General features: G+C 41.4%; 1 protein-coding gene across 5 annotated transcripts in view; it reads right to left on the bottom strand.

The window, feature by feature from the left end:
• The window catches only part of ABLIM2 (actin binding LIM protein family member 2), a 150131-nt gene that overhangs the window by 112854 nt on the left and 24718 nt on the right, over positions 1-12559 (bottom strand). For 4 of the 5 annotated variants that reach the window (XM_068403067.1, XM_068403069.1, XM_068403070.1 and 1 more), the window contains exon 1: positions 6690-6810. The exons of the other annotated variant lie outside the window; for it this stretch is intronic. In XM_068403067.1, the coding sequence (XP_068259168.1) occupies positions 6690-6705 (16 nt within the window). In that variant the 5' untranslated portion in view covers positions 6706-6810. Of the gene's footprint in view, positions 1-6689; positions 6811-12559 lie in introns of those variants that run through there. 5 annotated transcript variants of the gene reach the window in all.

Below are 12559 nucleotides of genomic sequence, written 5' to 3'. Positions count from 1 at the left end.
ACATGAGAATTTCTCTTTACTGTAACCTGCCCAAAACAAACAATCCACCCTGAAAAAGAATCAACCCTGTAAGAAACTAAAGCAGAATATTTTCCTGAGTTAGTAGAGTAGCTGCTAAAAGTTTATAACTATGGATAAAGGTTTGCTTCATCCAGAATTACTAACAAGCATCAAATTTGTAGCATTTAATTCATGGAAGACTTGACTTAAAAAGAGTTGATCACACCCAGAACATTTTGGCCAAAAAAGTTACATTTGAAATATAAAATTCTGATTGGAATAATTAAATATTTGACTGTGTTTTTTCACACTCAAGTCTCCCCATGGCTAAGGCTTTCTGAGCAGCATTTCTCCAGAGGCATCAGCAACTGGCCAGTGCGGAGGCACACGGATGGCTGCAATCTCGTGCTGTGGTGTGTCCCATGTGCAGAACAGTAACCTGGCCAAGGAGTCCCATCCGCAGTGCAGAGTGTGTGCTGGAGGGACCCAGATGCACTGCCGGAGAGCCCCAAGGGCAGCCCTCCACGCCAAACATACCTCCTTTCCCTAAAGGGAAAATACCATCACACTTCCAGAGAAAACTTCATTTTTCTGTTTGTTTTCTTGCACCTGGGAGTTCAATGCTGCACTTGTTGCAAAGCAGCGGAAAATTGAAAATTGTTGCAAATTTGTTTTGTGAATTGTGAAGCAATTGTGAAAATTGTTGCAAAATGAAGACTGTTGCAAAGTGATAGAAAACAAAGTTTTGCTTTCCACATGGCAGGTGGTGCTCAGTGTCCAGAGCTACAGGGCAGGACTACTTAGTGCATTTGCTTCTCTTCAGGTCTCTGGATCAAGATTTAGAATTAAAAAAAAAAAAAACACAACAATTCAGCTGTAAGATAAATTAAAAAGGAAAAGATGTAATATTGCTGTTGGAATTCTTTCATTAATCTTGAAGTAACACAAATCATATTTAAAATATGCATGGTAGACAGATGAATAATTATTTTGCTTTCCTCTCAGTTCAGAACTAAGCTAATCAATATTTCACACAAAACCCCAGTAGGAATACAGTGCCCTTGGGCTCATTATAAAACTGTGCTTCTGAAGACAGTTTTAAATACTTATTCATTCATCTAGCACAACAAAATGATGTAATTAATGATACATTAGTTTAAGTTCAAATATTTTAAAATATATTGTGCTTTATGTTGAAACTGCAACTGCTGACACAATTTTGGCAAACTATATTTATCAACTTAAAATTTCAACTTATCTTTCAAATCATTTTTAAGGAAATAGATTTACATGGCAATTTTCAGCATTCTACTTTTATGCCTTCATGTATAAAATCAGTCTTTGAAGCAGCAGAAGATATAATCAACATATTTAATGAGTGAAACAGTGAATTACTAATAGAATGTAATGATCTGAGACTACTCATAGGATCATAACTGACTAAAGAGCTCGTTAAAAATTAAACGCTTACATTATACCCTGATCTGCAGAAGCTAATGAAACGAGAAATTTCCTTCTTAACTTTAAATGACTTTTTCTGAGCAGAAATACAAATGAATGGCTGATTCTTCAAACTTCCCTTTCTCCCAGACTGCATTTTGCTCTACCAGATGTATCTCTACCAATCCTTAAACCCTAAAAAGATCTGACTGCACATACTTTTTGACAAGGATGAAAACTGGCAAGAAAGAAACTAGCAAACACTTTCCCCAGCACTTCATCAGCGTACAAGACCTGCCTGCTACGGACATCACTGCCAATAACCTTGCTAAATGTCCAGTGCTCACATATTTCTGATGTCAAGACTCAACCTCTCTCCAACAGGCTACACAGTACATAATTCTGTAGAGTTATAGATAAAGTAGGGCTTATTGAATTAGCAATGTCAGATAATATACATTCCTCAGATTTACTTCTACACTGCTTGCTCAAGACATGCAATTGCTGTAAGTATCATGGGGAAGAGAGGACAGTGGTATCGCTTGTTATTATCCTTATGGCAACTGTAAAATGATGTTTTCAGTGTGCTTACAACTTTACCAAACTTCAACCATTTATATTGACATTCTTCATGTTTGGTGTTCTTGAGCTCATTTCTTTAGGGAAAAACTCAAACAAACTGTCTAAGCTTTTTATAACGGTGGAAAGAAACGATATGATAAAATATACTGGTTTTCATTGTTAAAAAGAAAGCACAGCACCTTCTTTTTGGACGTACTTTGAAATAAAGGCTGAAGCCTGACAGAGATGGAATTTGTGAAAGGTACACCGGATCCATAAAAATCCACAATATGTGGTCAAAAACATCGCCCTTTGAATAAACACAGCTCCTTCGGCACTGCTAGACTAAGTAGGATTCAACAGCGGCGGGGACCAGGATGAGGTGCCAGGGCTCAGGACGAGATTTGGCCGAGATAAGAGTGTCTTGGAAACAGCACATGACAAGCTGATGGCGGTAGCAGAAGGGAGAAGATTCACGAGTCCCTGGTCACGCTCTACTGCGGAGCGTAGGATGGAAAATGTCATTGTGCTCTCGTCATCTTCTCTCTGCTGTGAGCAAACTGCTGAGGGAAATCAAAACCTTGGCAAAAGATCCCATCTAGGACTGGTCCATATAGAGGATGACAAACCCATTTGCTATCAGGCTTCGGGTAGCCAAATGAGAAAAATCTTCATGGTAGATTACAGACCTGATGAAGAAACTGCAGAATTCGACACAGTCCTAATGCTTTTTCCAGTTTGGTGCCTTTTGGTTTAACTTAGCATAAAGACCCAAAAAAGCCATTACTGAGCTTAGAAATCAAGTACTGAAAAGTTAAGAAGCCTCATGTTTAAGAATATACATTCAATCTTGGATCAAACATCAAATATGAAGCTTAAAGACTTTCACCTCCTTTGTCCAATATATGGACACAAAAATGCCGCATATCCCATTTACTCTATATTATTTAACCCTGTTTAATAGATTTACTGCTCTTGGTGATTACAGAAGCCTGAAATGACAAAGGGCCAAATGAAACAATTTAATATTAGAATCACAGAATCACAAAATGGTTTTGGTTGGAAGGGACCTTCAAGATCATCTAGTTCCAGCCCCCCTGCCATGGGCAGGGACACCTTCCACTAGACCAGGTTGCTCAAAGCCCCATCCAACCTGCCTTGAACACTGCCAGGGAGGGGGCAGCCACGGCTTCTCTGGGCAACCTGTTCCAGTGTAAAAAAAATGAAAAAAAAAAAAAAAAATCTAAATCTACCCTCTTTCAGTTTAAAACGGTCCTATCACTACTTGCCCTTGTAAAAAGCCCCTCTCCCGCTTTCCTGTAGGCCCCTTCAGGTACTGGAAGGCTGCTCCAAGGTCTCCCCAGAGCCTTCTCTTCTCCAAGCTGAACAGCCCCAACTCTCTCAGCCTCTCTTCACAGGAGAGGTGCTCCAGCCCTCTGATCATCTTTGTGGCTCTCCTCTGGACTCGCTGCAACAGCTCCATGTCTGTTTTATGCTGGGGGCCCCAGAGCTGAACATTAGGTCTGACAGGTGCTTTCTATTCTATGATATTTCATATGGGCATTTTAAAGAACACTCTGAACTAAACTAAGGTGTAATTTCAATGAAGAGACAACATTTATGCAAATAAATATTTTATTCCTAAATAACAAGTTTTTGTAATCCCCAAAATTACCTCTCAGTCCAGGGAAAGTCCTAATTCCTTACCAAGAAGATTGATGCCACAGAGTTTTCTGCTTTGGTAGACAAAACTACTTACTAATGCTGCTTTACCCACCATCAGTCCTATATACTTTTTTCTTTTTTGGATTCGGTCACAAGCACTTTCACTCCAGAGCTGCCACCACTGCAATGTCGATCTGCTCCTTACTTTACTGGATGGATAGTGCAGAACCAAAGCCTAAAGACAATGGTAAAAGGAAAACCAAAAGGGTTGGCAGGGGGTGGCCCTCCCCTGTTCTTTTTGTGTTTCATTTTGTTTTTTTAATCCCGTTCTTGAGGTTGGGTTAAAAAAGTGCAAGCCTTTCATTTCAGGCTCATACAAATATAATATCATTTGCCTTCAACAGCAACCTGCCATCAGCAGAAAATCTACATTAATTTTATTTAGCAACTATCAGTACTACTGGCTCCTCTATAAATTCACCAGGAACATCCCTCTTCACAACCCATTACATTCACTTCATGAGATGGTAACATTTTGTTTGAGCAAAAAGACATTAATATCTAAAATTACCAGTATCAGCTGTTTACTTCATAAAAATGTTCAGTTTTTTCAACAAAGACACAGGCCACATTCCAACTCTGAACCAAAAATGCACAGCTCTGATAACAGATATTATTCTGCATGAAGGAATTAGCAGAAAATTATCTTGGTGTTGACACTGAAACCTTTCATCTCTATAGCTAGAGGTGGTGACTGAAAATCAAAGCACACAAATGTGAGACCCAAATGCCATTTACTCACTAAGTATTTGCGAAACAGGACAAAGTATTGATTGCTGAATTGCCGTATCAAGCGATTTGGGGAGGGTGTGGTTCACAGCAGCCCAGAGAGGAATTAAATTTGCAATCTTCTCCGAGTAGGATTAAAGGAGAAGCAGAGGAGTGCAGCAGCACCCGACTGGAATTAGTGATTGGAGTTCAAGTTGGTTTTTTGCCAAACTCTTCTTGTGTCACCTCAGTCAAAACACTCAGGGTTGGATTTAAAAACGCCCAGACCAAAGCAAAGGAAACAAGGATTTAAGTGCCTCTAAATACCCCATGAAGCATTACTCCTGGTTTTAAGTGCCTAAAGCTGGCCCCTGCTCCCTCCCTGCCTCGTGTCTGTGTGTAAAATACAGTAACTAGGAGTTCTTCCAGTGCTGGCATGGGGGTAAGGATAATACAACACAGTAATAAGTAATGCAGTAATACATACGGTGTTCAGAGAACTACATGGGTGTGAACTATAAATCTACGTTAGATAAGAGACTTTGGTTTCTTTTCTTTTTTCCTAAGAACTGGTGATTCATTAAGGAGCCTTGCGGGGGCTTGAGACCTCGACAGTCCTTTCCACAGAAAAGATAAGAAAAAGAGCGATTGTGAAACAGGGACTCCACAAGCATTTCCCATCCATCCTTCCGACCACGCTCGGCAGCAGGGAAGAGCAATTCCCGGCCCCAGCCTTGTCTGGCCGTGCACTCCGGTGGTCCAGGCATTGGGGCAGGAGGGAACACAGTGTGCCCAAATGGATGGGCACCAAACCTGCCCAAGGAGCAGACGTGTTAGAAACAGATATTCTGCAACAGCACGACAAATAACTAGCAGTAACCTGGTTTACCTTATTTCAGAATTAGCAGCTTGTGTTAAAAGCCATTTCAAACATGTTTGCGTGCTTTACGGTGCTTTTTCATTATAGCACAATGCCTTTTTCTTCCATACATCTCACAACAAAGCAGAAGATCACAAGGATAACAGGAAAACTAAAGAAGTTTTGCCCTGAATGTCCACATTATGTAGTCCCTCGAGCCCTCCAGCTGGCCATACAGAGGGTCAAACTGTCCCCACACCAGCGCACACGAGCTTGCTCGCTTCCCCAACGGGGCTCTTCTGCACCGAGCGGGTCCAGCCGCTCCCCCAGCAATGGTCGCTGCTCTTTCCAAGACCTCTGCTGTGGCTCCTGCAGCAAAGCACTATCACTGCTTCTCTCTTTAGTGCCTATACCATAAGACAGGCAATTCAGCAAATTCAATAAATCTTTATGTCAATAGGTCTCTTAATTGAATTCATTCATGTAGTCCAAAAATACAGAATAACACAGTTCAAAAATCACATTTCTTTATGAACTCTATACCTGTGTCTACTACCTATAGACAACAGCTTTTACAGTGCTTTTCTTTTGGCACTAAGGAAAGGATTGCACACGTTTTCCAGCATGTCCTGTGGATCACAATCAAATCAGAAATCTATAGGTGATCCAGGACAGGAGGCAGACAGCAGAACTGAAGCAACCTCTGCTTTTTCTCCTCATTACAGAGTTTATGGGATCAGAGACAAAGGAGAGGTGTTATCCAGCAGAACGTGAAGTAATACAACCATGCCTAAGAGATGCAACACAGCACAAGTACCAGGCACACAAGAGCTCCAGATCTCACCACATGCTCAGTCAAAATTCACATCCCACAAACAAGCCTAGCACAGGCTAACCTCCTGCCCTCATTATTATAACAAAATATTCACCAAATCCAAAGGTACTTAGTAAAAATCTCTGCTGAATTTTACGACAGTTACTGCAGCAATGCAAAGGGTATTTTGTATGGGTTTAGCAAGATTACAATAAGAAAGGATATAGGAACAGCACTCCAATACATCTGCATAAAGCAATAGGTATCTTTTTGTCATTACAATCTAATATAAAATCTAAAGTCATTTTAAATTTAATAAAACGAGGAAAGTTTTCAAATTGAGCTGTCAGCTAAGTGTCAGTATCATTATAATTTCCAAATCATAATTCATATAATTAAAAGAATATGAAACATAATTTAAAATAAATGTTTAACCATCTTCCTCCACTCTGCTGCGTTTCCATGTAAACACAGAGTAATGATTCCCATGACAGTATCAGTGATTTAGCTACTGCAGCTCCGGATGAAAAATAAGCCATTTCAGGTCTAGGCTCTCCAAAACGTGGAGTCATCACACCGTACCTGTATCTTCCGGCATTCCCGCATTAATTCCCCCAGGAGCACGGCTGCTGCGTGTCCGTGTCCGGCCGGCGGCGGGGGGCTCAGGCGGGCAGCGGGCGCTGCAGCAGCGTGCCGTCCCGGAGCGCCCCAACACCAACGCGCCCGGGGGTCAGATGACTCCTGCAGCACCCACGCACAGGCGGGAGGCGAGCCAACCATGTAAAAATAGCGTCCTGCAGAAGCCTAAATATTGTCACGTCCATGGGGGAGGCCACCGCTGGCAGGGTCCCAGAGGGACCGGACACAGGACGTGCCAGCGATGGCTGTCTTTGCATCAGGTGATGCCACCTTCCATAGCTACTGCAGGGTGGTGCTGGGCACCTGGGGAAAAGGGTTTAAAGGAGGAAAACCTGTAAACTGCCTGGCCACAAAATTAAAAACACAGGCTGAGGCAGCTGGGAAATCTCTCCAGCCATTGCCCCCAGTCCAGGCAGTCCTTGTCCCCCAGCTGCAGGAGGGCACATCACTGATTTTGGAAGGAGATGCTGTAAGCATGTCTCTCTCCCAAAGGCAGTCAGTGAGACACCTGGCAGCCAAAAATCTCTCCCCTGATTGCTCATACGGAGTTGGACTGTGTATCACTGGAATAACAGCGATGCATTGAGCTATTTAAAGCAATACTTGCTTGCCCGGTTATCATGTGAATACTCTATGACGATTAAAATCTGTAGCTCTTACTTGCTTTGGACTAAATTTGTATGAAGGTGGGAACGTGGCTTGTACATTGGAAAGGGGACTGGTGGCTTTAAGAACAAACTGACTAAACCTGGAGTAAAATGCTGGGATAGGAACAGGATTGCACCTTCTTTTTTCACAATGCAGATTATTTTTTCCCTGCAGGCTTCACAGATGCCAAAACACTCCCCCCCCCCCGCCTCCATTGCTCACCATCCTTTATCCAGTCACTGCCTACTTGGTTACAAAGCAGCACAGAAACAGCTTTTTCTCTCCTTCAGCAAACAGAAATTACTCAGGGGTGCAAATGTGGAAACAGGTCTTCATAGCTGCTGATGCTGCTGAGGGAGGGCTGTGAAAGCAACACAGCTTGTGTAGCATCGTCCACAAAAAGCACAGCAAGTTCACTCTGCTACGCAGGTTGAAGAATATTTCACACTGAATCATATTAAAATCTATTGAACTGATCCTATCAGCATGTTAAGTCTCCATCGGCTTCAACAGTCGATGCCGAATCATTTCACAGAAAGTTCAATACCTTCCACTGGCCATCAAAAAACAATTTTTAAAAACTTGAAATACTGCTTTTTTTTTTCTTTGTTTGAAAAAATAAAAAAGGGCTCATTTCTGTCAAATAAAGTACAATTTTTATGGCTTAGTGAAACCCTTATGAATTTTAAGCTCTTACCAGCTCACTATGGATGAATTGTTATAAACACTATATAAAGAGGGGGTGGAGGCTCTCTACTTCTTTTTTTTTAAAAACAAAAGCGTCAATGCTTCAAAAGCATCTATATGCAATTATGATCAAGGTTGAAAATATTTCATGATGAGAAGCCAGAAACAGCTGATAGCTGGTAGATCTTACAGAAATGCCCATCAACTAAAGCAGAAATCAAGAATTCCCCCAAGTTTCAGAATGCTTCCTTTTGGTTTAGTACTTACAGAAAATGTCTTTACATTTTGTAATGGACATAAAACAGTTTTGTATCCATTGTTTGTCCAGTATTGACTAATGGAAACAGAACGAGCATTTCTGTAAGGACAGCTGAGGAGCTCTGACTTCAGAAATCCATGTGGTGAGCACACCGCTGTCCTGGGCCATACCAGCTGTGGTTCGTAGCTTTAAATGGCCCCTGGCTGACAGGACCTGAGACCCAGAAAGCAGAACTGAAGATCCCAGGTTCTGCACGTTGAATCAAAACTATGAATTATTCCATTTTTAAAATTCTTATATATGCACTATCTTGCAACAACTGACTTTAGGCATTAAACCTTATGGCAATATTTTATTGTGTTCAATGCTCTTGTGCTGTCTGTGTGAGGCCAAATCTGTCCCTGCACTCTTTTGGATCATCATCAGCCACCCTGGCTGAGCTCTCCAGATATCTGCAGGATTTGGCCTACTTACTTTTTCCCAGCGGCTGCTTCAGCTTGGCAGAAACACAGAAGGCACTTTGCTAAATAGCAACGCTCTGAAGGAATGTAAATTAATAGGCAGGAAAAGTGAAAGCGCTTTCACTCCATCACAGCCTTTCCCTCCGCTCGCTGGGCTTTCTCCTGTTCAAGGCTAAATGCTACATAACCCATATTTTGACGTTATACGATCACAATGCAGTCACATTGTGTACTAATTTGTATTTACAATTCTAGGTGTAATTCTTCAGCCTCACCTGCGGTCTCATCACTTGGCTCCAGCAAATGAAAAATCACACTCAAAGAGCCCAGAGGGGTTTGATGCTGTTGCTGTGAAACTCCACTACCACTCATGGGCTTCACAGGCACAAAGTATGAGACCATTACACTTCATTAGTGTGACGGACTGACTTGGGGAGCGTGACAAGAGACAGCAGTGACAGCAGCACAGGTGAGACAGCTCAGACACTGCCTACCAACACTCCTGCCACAAATGATCCAGAAAGCAGGATAGCTTTAACCTGATTTCTCAAGTCAACACTAGCCAAACACCTGTAACTCCCCTGTTTTAAAGGTAATAACAGGACACTGCCCTTGATAAAAAGGATGAGGCACTTGGCTCCTCTTACAACTTCAAGTGACGTTCTGGTAGCCACAGCAATGCCCTTGCCTGTCCTCTTTTTCAGGTTTCCTTCATCAAGGTTACATTATCGAGGTCAACACCTTCATTGATTTCTTTGCAAGCAGCAGCCAGACAGCTTAGCAACGAATTTAGGCCATGCTGAAATGGATTAGCTGGCTGCAAACTCTTTATAGTCTATTGTACCATTGGTTGTAAATAGCATTTTTAAAAGATTTCAGATTCGTTCCTAATTAACTTATATTTTTTCCTCTACCCGCATCTCTCCTCCCACTAAGTTAAAGTGAATGTCAATAGTAACCAAAGGCAATGGTATACTGTCTAATCCTGCTCCCTTCTCCTATGCTCACAGCACCTCACTAAACCCCATTTTGAGTTTTCCATTGCCCGTTTTTGAAAATTTTTAGAAACATTTATTAAATATGGAATAATGTAGATGTTTTTCTTCACTATAAAATATGAAGTACTTTCTAATCAAGGATTTTTTTAAAAATCAGAGCTAAAACACCATCTGAGAATCAGGAACTTGGCAATATACTATATGTATGTATCTGCTTGCATACAGCAGTTCTCATGCTGCCTGGGATCTGCATATTGCCTTAATTTTAGGTTGCCCTGTGTGGAGTCACAAGTTGGACTCGATTATCCTCGTGGGTCCCTTCCAACTCAGGATATTCAATGATTTTATGATTGTATGTCCCTGGACTTTAAGTTACTCACTAAGTTTCTAAACAACTGCGTATAGGACTCTTTAACAGCAATAAAGATTAAGAAATTTACTTTTCATAAACAACCTATAATTAATGAATTTTACTTTGAAAATCCTGGAAAATACAAGAAATCATCATATTTCACTGATTTTTCTCAGTACGCTTTAAGGTATCTTTCTAAGTCACAAAAACTGGCTGTAGTGCTGCTTCACGTTCCTTTTGCCATACAGTGGTTTTGATCCAGGTTAGTGTTTATCATCGCAAACAAACACAAACAAAAATGCAATAAAATCAATTATAACTCTGTATGTAATGATACAGGTTTTGGCAATGCTTTATCACTAGGACAAAAATAAAATTAAGAAACAGATGTTTCCTTTTAACTGTCATCATTTATTAATTGAACTGATGTATTCCTTAGGGGTTGTATTCAAAGTTGGCACTACTGCTCAATGGTCCTTGCCCTCAAGCACTTACGATACATATAAAGAGGACGAACACATGGTAGAAGTGAAAACGAACAGTAAAAGGGTAAAGGTTTAATGAGATAGAGTTGGATAAATGGTGTGTCTACAACCAAACCCATGTCTTCCAACTTTCTGTCCAGCCTCTCTTGCGTGAATCCCATTCCTGCTGGGAAATGTACTTGCAGAGCCACCCAACCATGCCCTCAGTGACCAGTCGCGCCCTACCAAAACCTGTCCTGCTCAGTAACAGCCTGTATTTAAACTTCTGGCTCTCAAATGCCTCCATCCTCAAGTCCATGGATGAGAAAACATTTCTCATCTCCTGCACAGCAATGAGCTATATACATGGGCATCTTTACTGGAACACACACAAGTCAGAGAAAAATAAAAATTTGTGGGCTCTTGTAGTACAAGGCATTGAAGTATAAGACACCGACGATTCTGCATATTTATGAAGCAAGAAAACTTAAAATGCGAGATCAGGCTGAGAATCCACTCTGAGCTCTGCACAACAGAGAGCAGGCAGCTGTGCTTGCTCCAGAAGTTACTGGGTTATGAGTCCTTCTCTGCTCCCTGCTATCTCTTGGGAATAAAGAGCTTCCTTCAGCCCTGAAATTCACGATGACAGACCTTGTCTGCTGGCCAGCAAGCCAGATGAACAAAACCAGAACTTCTTCCACTCCCAGCTCTTTTCTCCCAGGGGGGACCTCTCTACAGCAGACCTAGATCCAGACTGAAGGGTGCGTTATCCCCTTTTACTTCCCCAACTAGAATAAAAGCACCATCTAGTATTCTTCAGAAAACTGTACCCATGAAATAGTGAGCAGAAATCAAACATAAAGACTGCAAAGCCTTTAGCAGAGATTTTATAATGGGAAAAGTGGCATATCAAACTCATAAATAGGATACAAGAAAATCCTTAGAAGACTGAAAGAAAAAAGAAACATCTCATAATGAGTTGACAGAGTACTGGCACATCCAGAAAGCAGTTTGCAAAGTGACACAGGTCAGAGGGTAAAGCGATACAGTCTGGTTAGCAGCGAAGTAACAACGAGAGCCACAGAGAGAGTACCGTGTGTCACACGCCTTCAGAAACGAACCTGCCGCACAGGGAATCTGCTGACCTTATGAAACTGATAGGGATGGCCGGTAACAAATGGAGCAGACGTCAGATAAGAAAAGATCTGCTTAAGTAGAGGTCGTTGGCTGACATGTGCCATTTAGAGCAGAAAAACTGCCAAGTGATAAGGATGAGGCAAGCAATTAAAAAACCATTGATTTCTAAAAGGTCAGGCACTACAAGGGACTAATAGGAGAAAGGACTCAAAGTGAGAGAGGGAAACTTAAACGGTCTGCTGGATACCTGGAGGCAAGCTGGGAAAGTGAACAGGATAATGGGATGTGCTGTACTAAGGGAAGGCATCCCAGCTGCAATAGAAATGGTACTGGAACAAGAACTGCCTAGATAAAACCCAGAATCTGAGCCCGGCATTTCATGGGAGGGAAATCGAAGAAGCAGAATGAGGCAATAAATGTCAGTTGCTGTAGCCAAAAATTGTACGTAGTAAGCATAAACTTAGAAAAGCTAATTTATATCCTTTAATACGGGAGGAATTAAACTACAATACGACTTCTGACATTTAGGGCATCGTGAACAGTGCAAGAGAGATGACAGGCATTGCAAAGACCCCAAGGCCATTTTTGGGTATTTCTTCTGGGATTAAATTAACGCACAGAGCTGGTTTTTAAAGATGGATTTTTCTGTGTGGGTTGATGCTACATGCACACAAAGAAAGACAGAGATTACCAAATGTTAATTTATCATTGTTTTACATATAAAATTACCATTTAAACTGTCTAGATTTTTAATCAATGGAAGTTTTGAATGCTTAAATGGAGAATAAACTGAAGTATCAACTAAGT

This window comes from Nyctibius grandis, chromosome 6 (assembly GCF_013368605.1).
Source record: "Nyctibius grandis isolate bNycGra1 chromosome 6, bNycGra1.pri, whole genome shotgun sequence".
NCBI classification, from domain to species: domain Eukaryota; kingdom Metazoa; phylum Chordata; class Aves; order Nyctibiiformes; family Nyctibiidae; genus Nyctibius; species Nyctibius grandis.
This window is presented reverse-complemented; position numbering and strand designations above follow the sequence as displayed.